We start from the raw sequence: 26,897 nt of genomic DNA, 5'->3' as shown, positions 1-26,897 counted from the left end.
ACTCAGAATTGCAAGGAAAAAAATTCTGCATTGTGAGATCTTTGGGAACACAGTTACTGAGGACAAATGCATTTCTTTTGCATACTCTGCTGGATTTGCACTGACTGATCTTTTTGGGGCTTCGTGAAACACAGACATTGTAAGTGAATGTTCTGAGCGATTCCTGTGAGCCATGTGCTGTAACTCTGAAGCCCTCAGGAGCCGCTCGGCTCTGGACAGAGACTGAGGGAAAGTGTGAGGAGAAATACTGTGACATGCACAAATGACCGGCATCAAAGCTGCTGCTCCTGGAAAAGCCATTACGAGCAAAGGAGAAAGAGAGGGAAAAACAGACATCTGGGGAGCAGTAATATCTGCTTATTTCAACAGCCTCCATCACTAAAGAGCTGCAACCGTCAGTCAATTTCAGACTGTTTAGAGACGCTGTGTGTGTGAAGCTGCAACAGGAGGACTGTGCATGATGTTAGGAAAAGTGATAGCATATATAATCAAATTAACTAAATCAAAGTTGATGTTTGCACTGGTGATTTGGATAGCACCTTCTATTTGATTCTCTGATCTGCACTGAATATCTGCACTTAATATTGCACAGAATAAACATTAGAAAATATAATATTGTATATGAGAGGTCAGTGGTTTAAATGCAAGCTGATATTATTATGCACACACCAAATCTGAAGTGTTTTCACTAGTGTGTACAGTGGAATTAAATATGCATTAGGTATTTAAAGATTTGTTTTAATGGCATAACTGCATGAATAAATTTGCTGAATGCTGATGATACACGATGCCTTTCATTAGACAAAACATGAAATGAGTTAATGGATGAATCAGCGTTTTTGAACGAAATAGTTGAGTGAATGATTCAATGTCTAAGGAATAAAAACAGTCACTCATTTCATTCCTTACTGAATCAGCATGTTTGAACGAATCAGTTGAGTGAATGATTCACTGAGTTGTTTATAAACACAGTTTGGTGTTGCCACCTGCAGAAACACTGACTTAAAAATCCCTTTACTAATGCAGACTGTCGAACATTAAGTCTTTATTTCATACTAATGTAATAAATGAATCCAAAGCTGCTTTGTAACGGTTTGTGTCGTGAAAAGCACTTTACAATTAAACATGAGTTGAATTGAATTAAATTAATGTGAATATTTGAGCATATTGTTTCCTCTCAGTGAGCTCCCTGTATTGCCCTCAGTGATGTGTTGCAATGCTTTGATGGATGAGTCGCTGGATTTGGGTGAGGGGTATATGGGGTAAAAGAGCAGAGGATAAGTGCTGAAGCAGCTCCAGTCTTCTGGATGAAGAGGAGGAGATGCACATCATCAGAGGAGTCTGGGAGATGTCACTGCACACTCACTACATGAACACAGGGACAGAGACGAGCCTGAAACCAGAGTTATGAACAGTGTGTTTGTGTGTGTGTGTGTGTGTGTGTGTGTGTGTGTGAGAGAGAAAGAGAGAGAGAGAGAGAGAGAGAGAGAGGTGATGCCAGGCAAATGACTGTAAATAAAGGGCTCCTCACTGTCTAGGCATTAGAAGTCCTTCAATTTATGACTTGGCGAGCAAAAAAATTATATTATTTACATTTATTTTCTATATTATTACATTATTTCTATATTTGATTCATATGTTAAAAATATATTTTATGTTTAAAAATCCATTCAGACATAACTTTAAAATAATTAATTATATTATACATATTTTGCAAAGAAAATGTGAGTGTTCTTTGCCCATTAGTGATGTCATGGGCTTTGTTATGTGGTTGCTAGGGTATTGCAATGTGGTTGCTAAGGTGATTTGTTTTGAGTAAGACATTTTTAAAATGTTCCGATTCATGAAGGAACCAAACAAGGGGCTGTATTTATAAATGGGACATTAAATCATTCACTTAACTGATTCATTCAAATGTTCTGATTCATGAAGGAACCAAACAAGCGGCTGTATTTATAAATGGGACATTGAATCATTCGCTTAACTGATTCATTCAAATGTTCTGATTCATGAAGGAACCAAACAAGTGGCTGTATTTATAAATGGGACATTGAATCATTCACTTAACTGATTCATTCAAATGTTCTGATTCATGAAGGAACAAAACAAGTGGCTGTATTTATAAATGGGACATTGAATCATTCGCTTAACTGATTCATTCAAATGTTCTGATTCATGAAGGAACAAAACAAGTGGCTGTATTTATAAATGGGACATTGAATCATTCGCTTAACTGATTCATTCAAATGTTCTGATTCATGAAGGAACCAAACAAGCGGCTGTATTTATAAATGGGACATTGATTCATTCGCTTAACTGATTCATTCAAATGTTCTGATTCATGAAGGAACAAAACAAGTGGCTGTATTTATAAATGGGACATTGAATCATTCGCTTAACTGATTCATTCAAATTTTCTGATTCATGAAGGAACAAAACAAGTGGCTGTATTTATAAATGGGACATTGAATCATTCGCTTAACTGATTCATTCAAATGTTCTGATTCATGAAGGAACCAAACAAGCGGCTGTATTTATAAATGGGACATTGAATCATTTGCTTAACTGATTCATTAAAATGTTCTGATTCATGAAGGAACCAAACAAGCGGCTGTATTTATAAATGGGACATTGAATCATTCGCTTAACTGATTCATTCAAATGTTCCGATTCCTGAAGGAACAAAACAAGTGGCTGTATTTATAAATGGGACATTGAATCATTCGCTTAACTGATTCATTCAAATGTTCTGATTCATGAAGGAACCAAACAAGCGGCTGTATTTATAAATGGGACATTGAATCATTCGCTTAACTGATTCATTCAAATGTTCTGATTCATGAAGGAACAAAACAAGTGGCTGTATTTATAAATGGGACATTGAATCATTCGCTTAACTGATTCATTCAAATGTTCTGATTCATGAAGGAACAAAACAAGTGGCTGTATTTATAAATGGGACATTGAATCATTCGCTTAACTGATTCATTCAAATGTTCTGATTCATGAAGGAACAAAACAAGTGGCTGTATTTATAAATGGGACATTGAATCATTCGCTTAACTGATTCATTCAAATGTTCTGATTCATGAAGGAACCAAACAAGCGGCTGTATTTATAAATGGGACATTGAATCATTTGCTTAACTGATTCATTCAAATGTTCTGATTCATGAAGGAACAAAACAAGTGGCTGTATTTATAAATGGGACATTGAATCATTCGCTTAACTGATTCATTCAAATGTTCTGATTCATGAAGGAACAAAACAAGTGGCAGTATTTATAAATGGGACATTGAATCATTCGCTTAACTGATTCATTCAAATTTTCTGATTCATGAAGGAACCAAACAAGCGGCTGTATTTATAAATGGGACATTGAATCATTCGCTTAACTGATTCATTAAAATGTTCTGATTCATGAAGGAACCAAACAAGCGGCTGTATTTATAAATGGGACATTGAATCATTCGCTTAACTGATTCATTCAAATGTTCCGATTCATGAAGGAACAAAACAAGTGGCTGTATTTATAAATGGGACATTGAATCATTCGCTTAACTGATTCATTCAAATGTTCTGATTCATGAAGGAACCAAACAAGCGGCTGTATTTATAAATGGGACATTGAATCATTCGCTTAACTGATTCATTCAAATGTTCTGATTCATGAAGGAACAAAACAAGTGGCTGTATTTATAAATGGGACATTGAATCATTCGCTTAACTGATCCATTCAAATGTTCTGATTCATGAAGGAACAAAACAAGTGGCTGTATTTATAAATGGGACATTGAATCATTCGCTTAACTGATTCATTCAAATGTTCTGATTCATGAAGGAACAAAACAAGTGGCTGTATTTATAAATGGGACATTGAATCATTCGCTTAACTGATTCATTCAAATGTTCTGATTCATGAAGGAACCAAACAAGCGGCTGTATTTATAAATGGGACATTGAATCATTCGCTTAACTGATTCATTAAAATGTTCTGATTCATGAAGGAACTAAACAAGCGGCTGTATTTATAGATGGGACATTGAATCATTCGCTTAACTGATTCATTAAAATGTTCCGATTCATGAAGGAACTAAACAAGCAGCTTTTTTATAAATGAGAAATTGAATCATTTGCTCAACTGATTGATTCAAATGTTCAGATTCATGAAGGAACTAAACAAATGGCTGATTCATGAAGGAAACAAACAAGTGGCTGTTTTTATAAATGAGACTGAATCAATCGCTCAACTGATTCACTGAGGAACTTAACAAGCAGCATTTTTTATTAGTGATACACTGAATCATTCACTCAAATGATTTGTTCAAACCCGGTGATTCATTCATGAGTTCATTTAAAGTGTGTTTCTTCCACTTGGTTTCAGATCCTTTTAATTGTCCTGTCTAATAAAAGGCATCATGTCATTAGTATTAGGCAAATGTGCAGTTATGTCATCGAAACAAATCTTTAAATGTCTAATACATATTTAATTCCACTAATAACGTTTAGTTATTTAGGGTGTGTAAGGTGGAGTTTGGTGAAAATTAGTTTGATAGCACAGAGTCGCAGGTGGAGTCTGATCTCCGTCTGTGGAACATTCCTGGCATCTGCCTGTTAGTTTCTCTTTGAGTTTCGCTTTGAATAGTTCAGTCTGGTGAAGCGTCAGGCATGGCCCATAAAGCTGCTGTCTGACCCTTCACCCCCCAAACTAGCCCCGTCTTTCTCTCTTTTTTCTTTCCATCCATCTGTGTGTTTCGCTCCTCAGCTAAAGCAGCAGCTCGGTTTATTTATGTTCAGCTTGTCTGGTGCGATGTTCTCCGCTCCAGATTCTGTCCAAACATCTATTCCCATATATTTTACACACACGGATGATGAATATCATCAAAACATGCCCAAGTCACATTTTCACTTTGACATCGAAATAAAGAATATTTAGAATTTTGTATATAATATTTTTCACATTTTAAAATAAAGACAATTTTTGTGACATCATTTTTATGACATTTAAGTTCATTTGTGTGTGTGTGTGTGTTATATTTGTATTATTTATTTATTTAATTGTGCATTTGTTGTGTTTTCATTATATATATTTTTTTTCATAATCATATCCAGGTCACATTTAACTTACAAATTAAAAGAAAAAAATTAATATTTGCTCTATATGTATTTATATAATATTGTAAAAAAATTTAAGATAAGCCTATTTTAAGGACATTATTTAATGATATTTCCCTCTTTTTCCTTATATGTTTGTTTACTTATTAATTCATTGTTTGTTATATTATTATTTTGCATTTATTGGGATTTCATTTTATTTTAGAACATTTTAATTAGGTTGCATTTTTTTATTTATATAACAAATTATTTTATTTTTTTGCATTTTTAAGAACAGTAAGCCTATAGGTAGATGGATGGATGAATAGATAGATACTTTTTTCTCCAAGAAAGACCATTAGGAATTTGTGACATTATTTGTATTACATTAGAAGCATGTTTTCCTACAGTTTCCTACATTACCAGAATGCACCTGTATGTTCTTCTAATTTATACATTATTTGGTTGCTTTTAAAACTTGACAAGGCCAGGACTTAATCTGCAGACTAACAGCTCCCGGTCTGAGAGCTGCTGGTTTACTTTGAGCTGCTTTTTAATGGTTTTGGTCCCAGATAATGTTCTGTAGGAAACATTCCTGACTCCAGCAGAGGACGGACACAGACATGTCTCTCTCTCTCTCTCTCTCTCTCTCTCTCTCTCCGGCTGCAGGACACATGGACTCTCTGGTTATTTGTTCAGCGTTTAAACGAAGAATTGCGGCCCACTGACCACCGGTGTGTTTCACGCATGGGAAACTCCCATTTGAAGCTCATTAATCAAGCACAGGTTATTTTTAGTCATGCAGCAGGTTTCCTCAAGCCTTCAGATGGAGATTTGAAAGAGAAAAGAGTCTAACTACTGCTTTAATGATGATTTGATGAACTGGTTCAAAAAGATCCGGTTACATCGAATGATTCGTTCGTGAACCGGATATCACAAACTGCTTTGTTTTGCTTTGTTTTAGTGTCAGTTATTTTAATACTCCAAGTTAAACTAAACAAAATGGAATATATGTAAATGATTAAAAAAATAAAATGTATTTATTGTGTTTGTTTGTTTTGGTAACATCATGTTATTTAAAAATAACTAAATACATGAATTTGGAAACTTTTGTATGATGGGACATGATGTAACTATTGGTTTACATAAACTGCATTTCTACAATCTCCACCCACAGGAATGATGCCAGTATAAGTTCATTCACCTAGAATGGATGATTTGCACGACTTTTCACTGAATAGTTAATGCAAGTGCTTTAACAAAAGCTGCTTTTAAACCTCCTTTTTACATTTCACCAATACTGTCAAGAGAGCTGAACTCATATTTAACCCTGAACATCCCTTGAGTTACAGAAGCACAGATCAGTCCACGTGTTTTGTTTGAGTAAGTGCATTGGTTTGACGTGTGTGTGTGTGTGTGTGTGTGTGTGTTTCTGAAGTGTTTCCATTGGCGTTTTGCAGGGAAAGCCCCTGAGCTCATGAGGCATGTCATTCCCCAGAAAATTACTGCAATTACTTTTCCATAACAGCACTGAAACACGGTATACATTGAGCAGAAGCGTTTCCATGTGAAATACACTCTCGCTCATGCATGTATTTATGTGTTACGTGTGTAAAGTAATGCTGTAAAAACTTGACGATAAACAATATCTACACAGTCTAGAACAATTCCTCGCATCCTGATCCAGTCGTTATAGTCTCTGGATATGGACACGCGACAGTAAATATGTTTATTTAATAAATAATACATTTATAATATTATTATATTTTTGTAGAAAATATTTATTTCCAATATAATATATATATATATATATATATATATATATATATATATATATAGGAAATTAAACTGCAAAAGCATAAAAACCAGCAAATACTGGTGATACATACAACCTAGATATAAATTATTTATTATTCATTAAATAAATAATATATTTCTTGAATCTACTTAATAAATAAACTTAATAAATAATAAATAATTTTTTAGAATGTCTAATAAAATATATAAATATATTTATTTATTTTATAAATGTAATTTATTCTCCTTTTTTAGTGATTCAAAATATTTAATTGGTTGTGCTTTTGTCACACAAATCAAGAAATGACAAAACCATCAATCTATTGCTCCTGAATATTAGATGCTTGACTTTTCAAGCCGTTTATGCTGTAGTTCACCTAAAAATACTTTAAACAGCATTTAGAAACTATACTAACAACCTACAACCTTATAAACAATAAAGACAGTAGAACATTTTTTAAATGATGTCAAACGGCAGTAAGTTGATGATGAAATATTAAAAAGCTTCCGTTAACTGAATCATCCGCTCAGTCTTGCCCCAGTGCATTATGGGAAAGAATGGCTCATCCGCTGACATGCTGTGATGGCATTTTCTTGTCATTCGCTGCTCACGCTGTTTTTCCTCCGTCTCGTCCCCCCGCTGACAGAAGGTGAAGGCTTCCATTTTTAAGGCTATCATCTGCTCAGTTTGGCTGTAGAATTACAGGAAGTGCCGAGAAACTCAGGTGTGCTCAGAGGAAGTCGATCGGTTGTTCATTCATCCAGCTGACAGCAGAAACACTGTCAGAACGCCTCGACACCACATCAACACACACACACACACACACACACTCATTTCACGCTTGTATTTCTAGAACGTCTTAGAAATAAATCATTATTTAAATATTTAATTCTTTATTTTTAAGACATTCCAGATTTTTTTTTATAATAATAAATCATTTAATAATAAATAATAAAACATATTTAAACTGCATTAATATAAGTATGTATATATAACTTTAAAACTAATGAAACAAATATATCTAAATGCAATTAATAAGTAAATAAATCATAAACCAATTATATATATATATATATTCCCAGGGAGCACATGTTAGGTAATGTTAGCCTGAATATATATATATATATACTTATGTATAAATTTATTAATTTATATATATGAGTTTATTTTAAGACCTTCATCAAAAAATGTCATAAATATTATTAAATGGTCAGTATGACTATATTTTAATATTTTATATATATATAAACAAAAATATCTAAATGCAACAGAGAAATAAATACTATATATAATAAACAAATAATTGTAATCGTGTAATATATATATATATATATATATATATATATATACATATATATATACACACACAAACATTTATATATATATATATATATATATATATATACACCTCAGTTTTTATACTATTTTAATATTTAACAAATTATATAACACTAAATAAAATAAATTAACACATATTTTATATTGAATTATCATATATATATATATATATATATATATATATATATATATATATACACACACACATATATACATAAATATATAGACATGCAATATACAACAAAATATATATATATATATACACACACACACACACACACACACACACACACACACACACACACACACACACACACTCACACAACACACACACTTAATATTCATACATTTATTAAGAATATACATAAGTTTAATTTGAAGAACTTTTAGATTAACAAATTAAATATTTGTCAGTATTAATATATTTTAATTTTAAGTTAATAATTAGTTATATATATATATACATATTCATACACACACACACACACACACAAACACACTTTAAATGTATATATATTTAATTTTTATACTTAAAAGCTGTACAGAAAAAAGATGTATTATTTGTCTCTAAATTATGTGACAATAAAATACAGATAATAAAGCATAAATGTGCAGACGTTTTAGTTTTTTCCCCTAAACATCCACACTGGCCACCCAGTCAGTATGAAGCAATCTGAGCCTCAGATGTGTGCTTGTTTTAAATCAGCTCAACATCCGCATCCTGAGCGGCCTTTACCTGCGTGATTTAGACGCGTGTGAAGTTTCCCGAGAGTGAGGCGTGTGTCTGGGACGAGCACAAGCCTCCATTCAGACGGCCGGAGCTCTGGAACGGGCCGGGCTCTGGAAAAGAGGGAAACCGTTCGTCAAACTCTGGGTTCCCATTGATGACAGTCCCGGTGTGTCTCCAGCGTGCGGTCGTCTCGTCACCCTCTCAGGTTGCACTGAAAACTCCCAGCATGCCATGGGAGAGTGGCCTCCATCAGGGTTTGGCTCAGAAAGAAACCGATGTAGAAAACAACCATTTCTCATGTTTGTTTCAGAAGATGTACTCTAGACATTCTGACCACCGTGCATTAAAATAAACAACATTACAATATTACAAGATGACACAAACCAAAAACTGATTTAAACACTGGTTAAACTATTTATTTCCTCTTGAAATTTGGTGGATTTTTCTTATTTTGGGTCTTGAACATGCATGCAAAGTTTTAAGACATAGATGTGTTTTGGAAAGGCTGAAGGCAATTTGGTGACTACAATGGTGTTTGGCATCAAACTGACTCTTGGACAAAAATTGACACTCTGAAAAAGAGTCTCAGAAAACCTTTATTGTCAAAGACTAAAATATGAAATACATGAGAACTCATCCAATCAAACTTTAAACCCTCATATTGCATTGCAGGTCAGTTTGACCCATATTTGATTTTTAAAGACCTTGAATAGCTGGTTATGCTATTTATATCTTCTTGAAATTTGGTGGATTTTTCTCATTTGGGGTCATGAATGTACATGCAAAGTTTCAACACATAAACGTGTTTTGGAAAGGCTGAACACAATCAAATTGAATTGAAGGTAATTGAGGTCAAATTGACTTCCATTGGTTTCCATTCAACTTCTGAAAAAATCTTTGTGAAACAGCAAAGGGTCTCATAGTCTCTTTATTAAAGCTTGTTAAAGAATAAAATAAGAAATACCTCATAAAGTATCAAATCAAACTACAGTTCTTGAAACCCTCCTATTGCATTACAGGTCAATTTGACCCATACTTGATTTTTAAACTTTAAAAAGGTTAAAAGGCTGTTTAACCTATTTATTTATTCTTGAATTTGGTGGGGTTTTCTCATTTGGAGTCTTGAATGTATTAATGTGTTTGGGAAAGGCTGAATGCAATTTAATGACTATAATGGCCAACAAATTGACCGCCATTGGTTTACATCCAGTTTTCAAATTGCATGGAAACCAATATGGGTCAATTTGACCCCAATACAAACCCAGTAGCCATATTTTCAACACAACAGGAGTGTTTTATGAATGAAAATTCATCCAATTCTGTAAATGAAGTCTGTTCTGAATATAGATTTTGCAATAAAACATAACAGTGATTAACTGATGCCTGTAGTGTGTGAAACCCCAGGCCGAACAAACCTATGAAATGTGATTAGTGTTTATATTTCAGCCCAAATTGTTTTTATTTTTTGGGGTATAAATCTTTTTATAGGAGTACTGAGACGCTGGCAGTGCACTTTCAACCTCTGGAACGTTAAAATAAGCTTCTTTCCTGTCTGTGGGAATCAAAGAGCAGATATATTTGAGCTCTGCTTTGGCCAACGCACTCGCTGACGTTCCTCAAGTTCATCCTGTGGTCGCCACTGGCAACACATCCCAGAATTCCCCTGCTGTCAACCTGAAAGGAGAGGCCTTCTTTCTAAATCCATTTGTGGAAAGACTGCTGGACTTTTAGAGGAAAAGGGGTCAATTTGAACTCAATGAACATACACAAGCATGTGTATTCGGTTCCTTCAGCACCCAGAGCGCCGTCCTCTGATAATGCTGGCTTTATTTCAGCGAGCGAGGGGGATTTTGGCCAGAAATGCATCAAGGGGCATTTTCCTTGAAGAAGCTGGATGAAACAAGAAATTAACAGAAGTTGTGAGCATTATAGACTGCAAGAGTGTGTTACCGGAAGTAACATTTTCTCCATAGATAAACTGATTTTTAACAACTAATAAACATTTAAAGACAGACCAGTTGTGAGCTCTGAGGTTATTAATCGATGGTATACGCTTTTGTTGAAGCCAACATTTCACATTATTTCTACTTAGCATCATGTTTAACAATAATTAGCAAGTTTAGCGAGAACTACATTACCCATGATTCTGCAAAGAAATCTCCACCAATCAGAGAGTTCCAACAAGTAGAGCCCGCCCACTTTCCAGCTGCACTGATCCTGGGCATATTTTTCCATTCATTTTTTCCATAGGGATTTATTAAAAAATCTTTGTTAATGTATTATACGCCATTAACCTAACCAATCAGCGACAAGGAGAATCAGAACATTACAAACTGATTTGAAGCTAAAAAGTTCATATAAAAAGACAAAGTGACGAGACTGTGAACTTTTAGTGAGGGAAAGAACTACAAACCCATGAAGCATTGTGAATGTCATTAATGAAATTAAAAATGCATATTTTACTGGTGATAAATGAGATGACTCCCTCGGACAGGTAGGATCTAAACCATCTTAGAGCCTGCCCTTGAATACCTGTATAGTTTTGTAATCTACCAATCGCTACCATTTTGTTTATTTAAATGGGGAGTCATCTCATTTATCACCAGTAAAATATGGAGTGCAACAAGGATCCGTCCTAGGTCCCCTTCTATTTTCAACATACATGTTGCCCCTTGGTAATATTATTAGAAAATACGGAATTAGCTTCCAATAATGCATCCAATAATCAGGATCCAGATGTAAAAAGTCAATTTAGGGAAACTGATTGTCACTAAAGCCGTCATGTACACTAATGCACTTGAAATGCACGAGTGTAGGTGGTGTAAATGTCTAGTTTTCTGTCTGGCTCATGGTGTTCAGCTTCTCAGTCGCGCTGCAGCTCTTCTCCCCGGAGGACGCTGACGCCGCTCTGTGCTCAACGCTTAGCCTGTGAAACAGATTCTGACTCGCAGGCTTCCAAGTCATTTCTTACTTTCCCTCATTGTTGCTCTGCTGCTCGTGCCAAGCGGAGCACACATCTGAATGGAGACCTTGTGTCTATTGTTGCCCCTGTTAGTGATCACAAGGCATTTCGTTTGCCACCTTTCGTCACTCTGGACCTGTTTTTATACAGTCTATGCTCTGGACACAGTAGACACTGAACTAAACAGACTGGGATGTATTCCCATGACGGCCTTCAGCCGAAGAAACAGAATGAGAGTCCTTCAAAAACCTCAAAGCTCTATTTACACGATTGAATGATTGTCACATGACCTCATTACATTCATGTTTTATTTAGCAAGTTGCATCTACTTAACATCTGGCCCCAGGCGTCACGCCTACTGAAACATGATTGGTTGCTTTACCTGTCAGTCATATGGCCTCTTGGGCGGGGCTTGGCCATTCAAAGAAGCCAAGGATCCTAAACCTTCTGCCATCAGTCTGAAGGTCAGGCCACTCAACACTACTTATCATCTAACAAAAATTATTATTGTGCATTTTATTATTTGCATTTAACATTTGACAGTCTTATCAAGATAAGTTTAGAACAGGAGTGTTTTCCACTTTTGGTTCATTTATAAGAATGAAAATGACGTCTGTTTATGTCACTGAATCAATTTTTTATTTTTATTTTTATCTGAGTTTCCATTTCGCAATTAGACTTTATCTTGCAATTCTCTGAATACTGAGGTTTACATCTCGCAGTTCCAATCTTTCTTCTCGGAATTCTGAGTTTAATCTCACAGTTGTGACTTTCTTTCTCAGAATTCTGAGTTAAAATTAGAATTCTGACTTTATCCCAATTGACAATTTTGAAATTTTTTTTTTTTTTTTAAGTCAATTGCTTATCTCAAAATTCTGACATTTTTCTAGGTCTGTATTGGATTGTTCTTTTTTTTTTTTTTAAGGGCAGAAACAAGCACAGAAAGTGATGGTTGAGCACAATGCATTGTGGGATTCCATATTCTGTACAGTGTGTAAAGTGTGTCAGATTTCCAGGGTGATGTGAGCCAAATGAAAGACTGCTGTTCTTAAGCTAGTAGTTAGTTAATTATGCTAATCCTCCAGGTAGATGGAAATGTTGACAGTGTTATACTGTAAATATCTGTGTATCAGAACAGTCCCATACTCAGCACACAGTATATACTGCATACTACACTCATCTGTTCTGATCCTTTAGCATGAAATGTTCTATTTAATTACTTTCTCTCTCTCTCTCTCTTTCCCATGTTGATTTTCTCTCTTTTTAGATCCGTGTGTGAGGCCAGTCATTCATGGCAGGTTTTCAGTAGCCGGCCTGTGTCTCAAAAACATTATACTTTAAGTGTTTGCTTGGACCAAGTGTTGAAGCACCGGCGCAGTGGGAGGTTTTGACATGGCTCTCTGCGTTTAACTGCATATCCTGTGAAAGTCTCCCTGTGTCCTGAATGTGGGAACTCTCAGTCCAATCAATCAAACTGGCTTCCGTGGGCCGTGAGCTGCTGACTCAGGTAGTGTGTGGGAGAACTGTGTGTTTTCAGCCACTTCCTCCACTCACGACAGCTCAGTGCTCAAGAGGAGAACAACAAATTGGGGTTAAACTGTTATTAAAGTCCATATATGTGTGTGTGTGTGTGTGTGTGTGTGTGTGTATGGGTCACTTGCTGAATTAAGTACATTACTAATTATAATTTAATATTTTGAGAAAATATAATTAATTTTTTTCCCTTTTGATCGGATGACTTCAAATTTAATTTTCTATCAGTTTATAAATCATATATATTATTTATTTTTATAAAGGTGGCCCACGTGTTGATTTAAGTGTATATAATTTATAATAATTTTATATAATAAAATCTAATGATATATAAATATTACATTTATTCTTTTTTTTTTATTCTGGGAAGAATGCATTCAAATTATACACAGGTACTATAAATAAACGTTTAAATTTTAAAATTGTGTAAAATGTATTATAATTTTTTATAATAAATAATAATGTATTTATTTGTTTCCTTTTGACTCTTAGATGACTGTATTAAATATTTGTTATAATTTATATAATTTTATTGTAAGTGCATTTATTTACTTTCGCAAATGAATAAATAATTAACTGTATCCACCTCAAGTTTGTAGTTGTTTTATTCACATCTTTGTGTTCTATCCAGCATTTTATGTGATATTTGCATAAAGTTTTCATTTGTCGGAATAATCTGTAACTCATAACAAATAAATCGATTATATCTACAGATAATACCGGTTTTGAGATCGTGAGTGCCATAATAAGTGCATAATTATAATCTTCAGTTTTTGTATGGTCACTACTATGTGAATACTGAAGAGCAGCGCAGTTCGTGGTCAAACTCTGCCCTCTTGTGGCAGCGCTGAGAAACGCAGTATCCGGATTTCAAACCTATGCATTTTATAAAAAAAAGATCAGTTTTCCCCAACACGTGGGTTTAAATCTACAAAGGCCAATGCGGTCAACGATATTATATATTTTTTAATTTTATTATCTTAATTAAAACAAAAAGGACTGGTGGGTTTATAAACACCTGCCAGTGTTCAGATAGATTTACTGCTGATTTTAAAAGAAATCCAAAGAAAACGGATTTCAAAAGGGCAAACCAATCAAACTCCACAGCTACTTGATTACCAGAGTAATAGTCCTATATTACACTTATAATGGTCTTCTATAGTTTCCTTTAAAGCCCATTAGGCATTACAATATTGCATCCTCCACCCAAAGTCTCATTGTAAAATGAAAATATATACTAAGTTATCAGGATTATTGCTGCATATCAAAAGTTGCTCAAATTGATTTTTTTTTTTTTTATCACATGCTATGTCACAAACGCAAGATCAAAAAAAAAAAATCAATGCACGTTTTTTTGGTCCAAAATGTTTTGTTTTTTTTGCAAATTTTCCCCTTTATGATTATAAGGTGACCCAGAGATATTCTCTAAGGATTTGACCAGTCTATCCAGGACTTTGAGTCACTTAAAAACCATGCAACAACATCACTTTAGATTTTCTCCAATTTTATTAGTCTGTAATGTGAGAGCACAAACATACACTTTAAAAGAAAGTGTTTGGTCTCTTGGTGGTGAATCGGGGCTTGTGCTGGCGACGCAGAACCCTGTGAGGAAGAGGGAACTTAATCTTGGAGTCCTGTTGAATCGGGAAAAAAAAACATTAAAGCCTTTAGATACAAGTTTAAACAGCTGTTATTATGGTTGCATCCATGTGCATTTGATAAAAGAAACTCAAGCATCATTTGAACATGGAAACTCACGTGGAACTGCTTGATGGCAGGTCTGCGGCATTTGTTGGCTGGGATGATCTGCACCTTCATGATCTGGATGGCGTGAGCACGAGCGCGATGCCTGGCTCCCATATCACGATCTAAAGCACACATCAAATACGTGACATTTACTATAGAGCTAAAACACAGAGCAGCAACGCTCCTGCTGCAGGATCTCGTGTCGCACCTTGATTTCACTTTCAGCGGCACGTATGACAGCCTATGAAAGGCGACAAGGTTCGGTGTTTCTTTGTGCACACATGGCAAGGGCATGACACTGGGAGGAAATGACCTTTGGGTTTGTGTGTGCAGGCTGAACGAGCGTGTTTGTTAAACTCACAGCACTGAGTGACGGCTCCAGACGTGGTCAGGTCTCTGTACTCGCGGTACATGTTGTGGGTCCCACTGCGAGAGTCGTAACGCAGCCAGATGCCAAAGTTCTTCACCTTGAGGGGAGACTTCTCATGGACCTGTGCAGGAACACAATATGGAAACAAAAAAGTGGTTAACCTCCAGACACGCCGTCTCAGAAACAGGAAAAAAAAACTCCCGAGTTATAGCTCGATTACATTAAACGCACTGTTGTAGCATCTCAAAGTAACAGGAAAAGCACTAAGCTTGCTGCTTTCATTACTAGCAGATCAGAATTGATTTCTAAAAAGAATCAATATAATGGGATTCAACCCCTCAGTCCAAAAAGGGGAATCGACCCAAGGCCTATCAAAAAAGGGGATTGAACCCCACACAAACCAATGGGAATCGACCGGTCAAATAAAAAGGAACCCCCCATCAGTCAAATAAGGGACCCCATCCCGTCAAAAAAGGAGAATCGGACCCCATCCTGTCAAAAACGGGAATCAAACCCCATCCCGTCAAAAAAAAGGAATCAAACCCCATCCCATCAAAAAAAGGGAATCGAACCACATCCGTCAAAAAAAAGGGAATCGAACCACATCCGTCAAAAAAAAGGGAATCGAACCACATCCGTCAAAAAAAAGGGAATCAAACCCCATCCAGTCAAAAAAAAGGAATCAAACCACATCCGTCAAAAAAAAGGGAATCGAACCACATCCGTCAAAAAAAGGGAATCGAACCACATCCGTCAAAAACGGGAATCAAACCCCATCCCGTCAAAAAAAAGGAATCAAACCACATCCGTCAAAAAAAAGGGAATCGAACCACATCCGTCAAAAAAGGGAATCAACCCACACATCAACAAATGGGAATCGACCCATCAAATAAAAGGAAAACAACCCCCCCATCCCGTCAAAAAAGGGAATCGAACCCCATCCCATCAAAAAGGAACCAATTAATGTTTCCACAAATAATAAACAACAGCTTTTATAAAGACAGAAGCATCTCTCGTGAGACAGGATCGTGTCGCACCTTGATTTCACTTTCAGCGGCACATTTTACAGCCAATGAAAGGCGACAAGGTTCAGTGTTTCTTTGTGCACACATGGCAAGGGCATAACACTGGGAGGAAATGACCTTTGGGTTTGTGTGTGCAGGATGAACGCAAAATTGTGAATTTCATGGTGCTCACTGCAAAAGGGAACCGACTCTTCTTTAACAGTCTTCAATAGAGAGAACCATTAATTCACATTGTTTGTTCACTAATAGGGACGGGATGTCTGATTCTTTTTTTCGGCAAACTGGTTCTCAGACTATTCCTTTCAATGAATTGGTTAAAAAAAAAACGACCACAGATACTCTTTTATGCATTTCTAACAATTAAATCATAGTATGTCTAGCTGAGATAAAGCTGTATGGGTGAACATATATTGCTGATCATCACTCACTAAAACTGAGTGTCAAATGACATACTACTAACAAATGAATAGATCAAGCTAAGGGAATCGACTCCAAAACCCATCTGGGAACCAAAAGGCCATATTCGTACCAGGCCACAGTAGACAATCTCTCCAGAGGCTTTCTTCATCTTCCTCAGCTGGGAGACGAAGTACCAGAAGCGAGACTTGGCCACCACATGGTTCGGGGCGAAGATCCTCATGCGGTACAGAGGAGGAGCCGGGTTCTTAGCCGAGGGCAAGAGACGCCCAACAACCTTATACTCCCGAAGCTGGAGAGAGAGAAAACACATTCAAATGACATCAGTTCAAAGAAACCTGAATCTGAACACTAGTGAATGATTATAGGAGGATGTAAACTTGCACTGCAAAAACAACATATTTTAAGTTGTAAATAATAATGAGTGCGTTTTAGTCGTTCCAATTCAAAAAATTTATTTTTAAGTATTTTGAACTTAACTTACTTGCGATTTCGAAGTGATACGGTTTAATTTCACCATTGTTTTTTATAGATTAGGTAATTTATTGGTGATGGACATTCGTGGCGGTTTATCTTTTGCTAGAACTTTTAGCATCAAGTTAAAGTGTTCAGAGTTTAGTAATTGAACCCAGAAGGAAGGATCATCATTAGAGCATCTTTCACCGATTTAGATCGACATATACTTGATTTACATAAAAACGCACAAAACTATCATAGCTTTCCTAAATCAGGCTAGCATAAAGGCGCCTCGAGCGAACTGACTGGAGTTTATCGCGTAGAAAACAAAGCCTGTGGTAAACAACCGCAGAGTTCAAGCACATCACTTTAATAACACTGGTTTAAATACGAGACCGAGTATTTTGAGAGTGTGTTAGACCGCAAATTAACTAAAAAATCCTAAAACGTTTAATGTGTGTGTTTTATCGTGAGCACATGGGAGTTTTTCTACCCCCGCCATGTTTCTCTGCGCTACAATCAACACGTCTAGGCTGATTTAGCTCTTTGATGCTAAACTTGCATCGGGTAAAGTCACTGTTATGGATAGTTTAATGCCTTATGCGTGTTTTCATGTTATAACTGTGAGGTTTAAGAGAGTTTGAAGTGATTTAAAAAGGATTTTACGTACTGTGCCAGACGCCTTCATGGTGTCTCTCGCTGACGGCCACTGTGAAAGAGGAAGCTGCAGGGCGGGGAATCCTGACGTCAATCCGCTTCCGAGGGGGCGGGGCTTACTGGAAGCTTTTTTTTTTATTGGTCACTCAGAGCCGTCAATCATAGCAGCTAGCGGTCTTTTTTATTTTAATTAAAATTTAATATAAATATAAATTATATAATTAATATACATTTTTTATTATAATTTTATTTTAATTAACTTTAAAATAACACGCAATGCATACAAGTCAAACAGAAATGTGGGATAACACCTGCATAATACATGTCAAAGTATTAGATTCTGCAAATTATTTATTTTAATACGATATTTTATACACTTCTTGTTTCTAGTAATTTAAGTCAAGGAGTCATGAAATATATTTAAGATCTTTACAGAAAAAAATAATTAGTGTGTTATAGGCATTACTTTAACTTTTATGTTTATTAAGCATCATGGGATTAATTATTACCTTAAGCCAATATTAAAGTCAATTATACAATACAATTATAGATACACGTTTTAATAAATTTTTAGAATGTATCAAAAATCATCATCGACATCAACTAAAAAAACTTTAGAAGAATTGTAATGATATAATAAATATGTTAGAGTTTAAGATTCAGAATTACATAAAAAGAACATTGTGTTGATATGTATTCATGGTGGAAAAACTACATTACCCATGATCCTTCAGAGTTGCTCGTTACTGCCGCCTGCTGGACACAAAGATAAAATGCATCTACAACAGCAGCGTTTATCATCTTAATTATTTAATTATGAAGCTATAAAATACGGGTTTGGGTGTATAATTCAAGTTAATTGATAAATATACAGCTGGGACAGGAATAAAGCTCTGAGCTCTCGTGTGCGCACGTTGTTGATGCTGTAGCACATCTGCAGCGCTAGAGGGCGACACGCCCCCTGCTGTAATCTAAAACTGCGTCCCAAATGACCCACTATAGATGTTCAAGTACCACTTGTGTTTTATTTCAACAATCAACAAACAGCTACTGATTAAGATCTCGGTACCATCCCAGACACAAATCACAAAAACAATGGCCGATCTGTCTTATGAATGATTATATCAGTCATCTGACTTTATTGTAAAAATATAAAAAATTGATCACTGTAGATTTGAGGCCTGTGTAAAAGCACGTCGAATGTGATTCAGAGACTCGTGATTCAGAGGCTCGTGATTCAGAGACTCGTGATTCAGAGACTCGTGATTCAGAGACTCGTGATTCAGAGACTCGTTCAGTCTTCAGCTCAATTTTCACAGCTTTGGGAAACTGATTCAGTCCTTGTGTTCCAAGTCATCAAACGCAGATCAGAGGAAGATGGTTTCAGCATGAAGAGGACGGTCTGAAGGACTCTTTATGGCGCTCAACAGCTGATCCTGGAACAGACGGTTCAATGCTGATGACCAGTGATCTGAGGAACAAGTTCATGACCTCTGGCGAGTCTTTAAGAAGGTAAACCGATGAATATCAACACGGTTCTGGATTGTTTTTTGAAGGAGAGAGGGTTTCTGGCTGTAAAGTGCTCAGACTCATGAAGTGTTTCTCGTCTGTGTCTCATCAGGTCTGAAGAAGCTGCTGGAGTGTATTGGATGCAGCATCAGTGAATCAGAGTCTGTTCAATCCGGATGGAAACGAGCACCATCACACGCTTGAGCCTGACGATGGAGAAAATCACAGATCTGTGTGTGTGTTTGATTCTAGATCGCCAACAGATTCACAGCTTCCTGAGATCATAATTCAATGCATGTCAAAAGACGCTCTTAAGGCAAGACACTACAGGCGCTGCTCAGTTTTAAGATCTATTTTGCTTCTTTCAGACTAGTGGATTAAAAAACATCCAAACTACAAATTTAAGTGTTTATTTTATTGCATTTAAATTTTTTTTTTATTCCAATTGCAATCCATATCTTTTAAGAGTTTTTTTCCCCTTACATCCATCAAACTTTACAGTTTTTATCCACATCTATTTTCTGAAAACATAACCGCTTTCGTTCTCTTGACAGTATTTTCTGATAAGAAAGGGCGTGATTTACATTATGCATGTAAATTAAATAATTATGCACATTTTTAAATGCATATATTTAACACTTGTAATTCTTAATGTAATGAAACCATAAATTATTCAGACTCCAGATATCATTTTTGACAGTTTAGCGTGGAGTCATTTTATCACCATTTTCCAAGCTATAGCGGATAAACCGATAATGTGAGAAATGTTGAAGGTGTTTGAATCAGTTTTGGTTTGAACTTAACTTAAGTATTTTAGAGTTAACTAGTTATTTTTATTGTTTTGGAATGGGGGCGGACACTAATGGGGTTAAACAGGGTCTGCTCGATTCATCTGTAGTGTCTTGCCTTGATTTGAACTGTGAGGCGCTCAGAGAGACTCTCCTCGTTCATGCATGTGTCCGTGTGGAGCTCGGATCTGAATGAGAACAAAGCAGAGAAACGAATGACTGCGTGTGAAGTCCTCAGGAGACCTCGATGATCTCCAAGCTGCCGGAGAAGCTGGACTGGCTGCTCCTCGTGTTCATCTCCTCTCGGGATCGGCTGTCCGTCATGCCGTATATCTGGCAGCTCCTGCGCTTCAGCTGCTTCTCGAAGCTGCTCTCCTCGTGCCAGCTCCTGCGAGAGTCTCCTCCGTCTCCGCTGCGCTGCCGGCCGCGTCTCCTCACCGCCTCCAGACCCGGAGCGCAGCCGTAGAAGTGAGCCGACTCGGAGGACAGGAACCAGCCTCCGGTTACGGGTCCCAGGACGATGTCTGAGTGCCAGCCTTTAAGTGCTTGAGCCGTTTTAGATGGAGCTCCATCCATGCTGCCGCTGCGCTGGAGCGTCTTATTATTATCTTCAGCCGGACTTTGCTCGGAAACCTCCTGCACCAGAGAGAACTGGCAGGGCTCACCGACAGGAAACGCTCGCAGAGACGCTCCAGACTCGCCGTAGGACTTGATGTCCAGGGAGAAGGAGCGTTTGGGCCGGACGTTCTCCTCTGGTTCCTCTCCGAGCTGAAGGCTGCAGAGCGCCCGGGCCAGAAGATGCTCCTCGGGGACGTCGGACAGAACGCAGGGCATCGTCAGCGGCTCCGGCTTCTGCTCGTCTGACGGCGGTCGGGGTTTGAGCGGCGCATCGCTCACGCTCTTCAGCTTCTTCTCGAAGTCCAGCAGCTGACCTAAGAAGTTGAAGTTGGGCGAGATGGTCGGCCGTTTCTCTTTCACGAACCTGTGAACAGACACGCAATGTGGTGAGATCAGACACTGATTTGAGATCTATCGGTAATTGAAAGTTTTTATCTCACAATACTCTTTTTTTTCTGACAAATGCAAGTTTTCATATCACAATTAAAAAAAAAATTTTCATTAGGACTGCAAGACAAAATTCAGAATTGTGAGAAAAAAGTCAGAATTGCATGATATAAACACAATTGGCGTCATAATTGTGAGAAAAAAGTAAGAACTGTAAGATATAAACTCGAAGTTGGAAGTTGGAAGAACTGTAAAATATAAACTCGCAATTGCGAGAAAAAAAGTTCGAATTGCGAGAAAAAAGTCAGAATTGCGAGAAGAACTGTAAAATACAAACTCGCAATTGCGAGAAAAAAAGTTTGAATTGCGAGAAAAAAGTCCAAATTGTGAGAAAAAAGTCAGAATTGCGAAAAGAACTGTAAAATATAAACTTGCAATTGCGAGAAAAAAAGTTCGAATTGCGAGAAAAAAGTCAGAATTGCGAGAAAAAAAGTTCGAATTGCGAGAAAAAAGTCAGAATTGCGAGAAGAACTGTAAAATATGAACTCGCAATTGCGAGAAAAAAAGTTCGAATTGCGAGAAAAAAGTCAGAATTGCGAGAAAAAAGTCAGAATTGTGAGAAAAAAGTCAGAATTGCGAGAAGAACTGTAAAATATAAACTCGCAATTGCGAGAAAAAAAGTTCGAATTGCGAGAAAAAAGTCAGAATTGCGAGTAAAAAAGTTCGAATTGCGAGAAAAAAGTCAGAATTGCGAGAAGAACTGTAAAATATAAACTCGCAATTGCGAGAAAAAAAGTTCGAATTGCGAGAAAAAAGTCAGAATTGTGAGAAAAAAGTCAGAATTGTGAGAAAAAAGTCAGAATTGCGAGAAGAACTGTAAAATATAAACTCGCAATTGTGAGAAAAAAAGTTCGAATTGCGAGAAAAAAGTCAGAATTGCGAGAAAAAGTCAGAATTGCGAGAAGAACTGTAAAATATAAACTCGCAATTGTGAGAAAAAAAGTTCGAATTGCAAGAAAAAAGTTCGAATTGTGAGAAAAAAGTCAGAATTGTCAGAAGAACTGTAAGATATAAACTAACAATTGCAAGAAAAAAAATCTGAATTGTAAAAAAAAAAAAGTCAGAATTGTGAGGTCAAAACTGCAAGAAAAAAGTAAACTGTGAGGAAAAAGTAAGAACTGTAAGATATAAACTCACAACTGCAAGAAAAATGTCAGAATTGTGAGAAAGTCAAAATTGCAAGATATAAACTTGCAATTAAGAGAAAAAGTCCAAACTGCTAGAATGCCAGAATTGCAAGATATCTACAAACTAATTTAATCTCAATGAGTACTATCATGTGCAAGTTAAAATTTTTTGCATGACATAGTCAGAATGTGTTGAACGGTCATCAAAATAATAATAATAATAATACTAGGAAGATTCTGTTGATCTGATGTTGAAATATGAGCTGGGTGTCATTTAATAAAGGCTCAGAGAATCTGCTGTAGTACCTGTACGCTTCATCTAACGACATGTCCATCCTCTTCATGATGTAGGCGATGGCGATGGTGGCCGAGCGAGAGATTCCCGCCAGACAGTGGACCAGGACTCTGGCGTTACTGGCCTTGGCTCTCTCTGACAGGAAACACACAAAAACACTTCTGAACTGAACTAAGAACACTAAAACAATAATGACAAAAATTTAATGAAACATATATAGTAATATATAAAAAAATTTGAAGCACCAAAATTATGAACTGGAAAATAAAATAAGTTAAACTGAAATGAAATGGAAAAACTTGAACAAAAATAAAATTAAATTAAACCTAAAGAGTAATATTTAAAAAAGCAGAAGCACAACAATTATTAAATGGTATTAAATAAAACTCAATAAAACTAAAAAAGATAACTGAAATTTAAAAACAAACTGAAAAATGATTAATTTATTCATTATTTGGGATTAAATGAAAGCTAAATATGAAATTAACTAAAACAAAAAGTGAACTAAAACAAGCTAAAACATTGTTCAAACAAACAACAAAAAAAGTGTACATATAGTATTTAAAAAATTAATTCAAATGATTAAAACACATAATATAAATAATGAAAAAAAGAAAACTGAAAATAAGAATTTTCTGGCCGCCAGTAAAAAAGTAATTAAAAAGAAATGTTTAAAACCAGAGCCACAGTTGTATAGTGTAAGTATATACTTTATAGCTGTAAGGTTTTGTTTGTGGATGTATATGTATACATATGAAGAATGGATTGATGTATTAAATAATATACGTGTGATGTGAATGTGTGATAATAAATATGAAGTAAATGGATTGATTATATTAAAACCAAAATGCTCAGACTTTTCCCGAACTTCCATGGCCATGAAACGTTCCCTCTGGAATGGGAGAAATGTTACATTCTAAAGACGCACACATATATGATGTTGTCTGACCTATGAACTCCACGGATCGGTCCAGCCAGGGCAGGATCTTCTCGCAGAAGCTGTCGTTGACCGGCACGCGCAGGAAATGCGAGTCGGGGATGAAGTCTGGTTTGGGGCATGTGTTGCTGGCGTTGAGGACGTAAGCGATGTCACTCTGCTGCATGAGCTCCTGCGGGAACACCGTGAGATGTTTTTATCGTCGTGGCCTGAATCTGCTTTGTAGCGTGTGATTTCGAGTTTGGATACTTATGTATGCATATGTATTATACTTTATAGCTCTAAGGTTTTGTTTGTGGCTTTATATGTATACATTTGATTAATGGTCGAAACTTTAAAGCTCCAATATATATTCTATACTTGAGACATTAGGCTTGACGTTCATTTTACAATACGTTTTGAATTTTTTTTCGAATTTTATTTAGTTTGTTTAATTACACTTACATTTTTTATTTATGCATTCTATTTTAATTATGTTTTTAAATAATATAAATATTAATTTATTAAGTTGAAGCACTAAAATTACTAAGTTGTTAATTTACTTAGCTGCAATTAAATTAAACTTGTATGGTAATTATTTTTAAAAGTTTAAGCACTAAAATTGCTAACTGTAAAATAAATAAATAAAAATACAACAGAACTGAACCAGATTAAAAGTGAATAAAATGAAACCCAAATACTAATATTTATAAGTTGAAGCACTAAAATTATTAAATGCAAATGAATACAATCTAATACTGAACTTAAGCTGTAATTAAACTCAAGTTGTCATATTTAAAAAAAAAAAGCTAAGGCAATAAAATAACTAACTATAGAATAAAAAAGCAATACTGAACTAAAATTGAAAAACACAATTAATGGAAACCCAAACAGTCATATTTTAAAACTTGAAGCACTATAATTAGTAACTTAATTTAAATTTGAATATAGATAATATTTAAGTACACAATTTTAAAGGCAATTTCAGCTTTTGGCTTCTCTCCTGAGATCATAAGAGGGCGCATCGAGCAACATATTTCAAATGCACGTTTATTCAAAGCAATAAAAAAAAAAAATAGATACAACTATTTTGACAATCTGCAATCTGAGGATGCAAAAAAAAAAAAATCTAAATATTGAGAAAATCATCTTTAAAGTTCTAAGCAATGCATATTACTAATCTAAAATTATGTTTTGATATATTTACGGTAGGAAATGTATTCTTATCCTAGTGATTTTTAGCATTAAAAAGAAAAATCGTATATACAATGCATTGTTGGATATTGCTACACATATGATAAACACCTAAAATATTTACATTGGAATGTGGATTTTTATTTTGAATTTGACAATGTTTTTTTAAATCTGATTTTTAGTGCAGTGAGTGAGCGTCACCTGGTTGAGCACGTCTCTCTGGCAGCCCAGGTACAGGTGCGGCAGGATCCGCGTCGGCCCGCTGCTCACAGGGAGACAGGGCTGAGAGATGCAGAATGGCACCAGCGAGGACTTCCCTTCACACAGACCCGGGAACAGCTGCGAGAACGCCACAAAACCACCTGCAGACCGGGACAGAGCACGCCATGAACCGCTGCGTTTAGTCAAACTAGTGTTTATGAAGACAGAGGGACGATCAAAACCTGCTTAAAGAGACACCCTCGAAGGGTTAATGTGTCGAGTGCATCGTGTCTTTAAGTTTGCGTCCAAGATTGACGTCACTATAAACAACTTTAGATTAAATTAACACTACAACACTTAAAATTAGAAATTCTGCCTTGGCAAATAACCAAGTTTTAGTTGAAGCACTAAAAATACTGACTGGAAATAAATAACTAAAGCCGAAATAAAATTAGACTTTAAAAAAAAAAAAAAAAAAAAAAGGAAAAAAAAAAGGCTGTCAACTGCAAAATAAAATTAATATATAAAACACTTAAACATGCTAAAAGTTGAAGACCAAATTATTACTAAATGAAACCTAAATAGAAATATTGAAGTTAATAAAACCTAAAACTGATTTAAAATTAAATTAATGTTTAATTATTAACAAAGCTGAAATTAAATTGGTCATATTTTAAAAAGTTAAAGCACTAAAATTACTAACTGTAAAGTAGAGGTCGACCGATATATCGGGCCGATATTTGTCCTTTTTTAATATATATCGGCATCGGCCGATATCCGTGTTTAGTAGCGCCGATTTAAAGTCAGGCACGTCGGCGGGCAGCCCCGTGTTATTGGTGCGGTGGAAAGTGCTGCTGCTGCCACTGCATGTGAAGCACCCCAAGCCAAAACTTTTGAAAGATTCAACAGCAGTCCTGGGAGATAAAGGTAGTCAGAGAACTGCAGCGTGACGTTACCAAAGTAAACTGTCTCTGATGTTACTCCGCCGCTCACAGACAGCACCGCGCTCAGAGAGACAGCTGTCCTGGAGCTGCCCAGAACGGTGAATCACATTTGTTCGGAGACATGGTTTGATGCAGACAATAACCAGTTTTCCATCCAACTCATTTGTATTTAGGGATGTCAATATTAGATAATTTCCATGATCGATCGTCGTTTAAATTAATGGTCAATTAATAACCTTAATGCTGCAAAATGCATCTGCAGCGGTATTATTATTATGTGCACAAGCCACTTGGAAAAAAAAGCTTTCTCACCCGAATTAAAGGGGTTTTAGTCTGAATAAAATGCTAGTAGCAGGACTGTAAAATGAATAGATGTGATTATGATCATTTGATAAAATGAAGAGGGAACGCCATACGTTGGAGATCATGTTACTTTGTTGACTGTTTCCCATCAAGGAGACCGCTGAATGCGCCTCTTTAAATGGTTTCGTGGTGCTCGTTGTTGTATTTTAAAACACATCTGCAATGTTTTCAAATGACACACTATAGTAGTGGTGCAACGGATCATCATTGATCAATATCTTCGGTTCGGCACACACGTGACCCCCGGATTGATTTATGAAGAAAAAAAAAGTTGCGCATGTTTAGTCCACACTCAGTGGTCATGGCGAGCGGAGGAACGGAGGAGCTTGAACGCCCCGCGCATTTTGGCTTCCCTGTCAGATATAATGA

General features: G+C 36.0%; 2 protein-coding genes and 2 non-coding genes across 5 annotated transcripts in view; all 4 read right to left on the bottom strand.

Moving 5' to 3' along the window:
- Positions 1 to 14,942: 14,942 nt before the first annotated feature.
- Positions 14,943 to 18,254, bottom strand: LOC132105444 (large ribosomal subunit protein eL20). The gene is made up of 5 exons (XM_059510551.1): positions 18,140 to 18,254; positions 17,126 to 17,305; positions 15,563 to 15,692; positions 15,214 to 15,323; positions 14,943 to 15,089 (listed from the first exon to the last, which is right to left on the bottom strand). The coding sequence occupies exons 1-5, from the start codon at positions 18,155 to 18,157 to the stop codon at positions 14,997 to 14,999; spliced, it is 531 nt and encodes a 176-aa protein (XP_059366534.1). The 5' UTR covers positions 18,158 to 18,254; the 3' UTR covers positions 14,943 to 14,996.
- Positions 15,399 to 15,533, bottom strand: LOC132106348 (small nucleolar RNA SNORA68). Its single transcript, XR_009424132.1, has one exon. It is a non-coding gene; the product is annotated as a small nucleolar RNA SNORA68 (small nucleolar RNA).
- On the bottom strand, positions 16,598 to 16,732 carry LOC132106347 (small nucleolar RNA SNORA68). Its single transcript, XR_009424131.1, has one exon. It is a non-coding gene; the product is annotated as a small nucleolar RNA SNORA68 (small nucleolar RNA).
- A 1,142-nt stretch (positions 18,255 to 19,396) lies between the features above and the next one.
- Positions 19,397 to 26,897, bottom strand: part of LOC132105443 (dual specificity protein phosphatase 16-like) — an 18,588-nt gene continuing 11,087 nt past the window's right edge. For both annotated transcript variants that reach the window (XM_059510550.1, XM_059510549.1), the window contains exons 4-7: positions 25,222 to 25,382; positions 23,860 to 24,019; positions 22,922 to 23,045; positions 19,397 to 21,405 (exon numbers count right to left, since the gene is read on the bottom strand). In XM_059510550.1, coding sequence (XP_059366533.1) covers positions 20,658 to 21,405; positions 22,922 to 23,045; positions 23,860 to 24,019; positions 25,222 to 25,382 — 1,193 coding nt within the window. In that variant the 3' untranslated portion in view covers positions 19,397 to 20,657. The remainder of the gene's footprint in view (positions 21,406 to 22,921; positions 23,046 to 23,859; positions 24,020 to 25,221; positions 25,383 to 26,897) is intronic.

This window comes from Carassius carassius, chromosome 26 (genome assembly GCF_963082965.1).
Source record: "Carassius carassius chromosome 26, fCarCar2.1, whole genome shotgun sequence".
In the NCBI taxonomy this organism is placed as follows: domain Eukaryota; kingdom Metazoa; phylum Chordata; class Actinopteri; order Cypriniformes; family Cyprinidae; genus Carassius; species Carassius carassius.
This window is presented reverse-complemented; position numbering and strand designations above follow the sequence as displayed.

What these genes read in the sequence shown, in the direction of transcription:
- LOC132105444 (XM_059510551.1), bottom strand. An exon ending in AGATTGTCTACTGTGGCCTG is followed by an intron (nt 15,693 to 17,125) that starts GTACGAATATGG and finishes GTTCCTGCACAG; the next exon opens with GTCCATGAGAAGTCTCCCCT. An exon ending in CTGCCATCAAGCAGTTCCAC is followed by an intron (nt 15,090 to 15,213) that starts GTGAGTTTCCAT and finishes CCGATTCAACAG; the next exon opens with GACTCCAAGATTAAGTTCCC.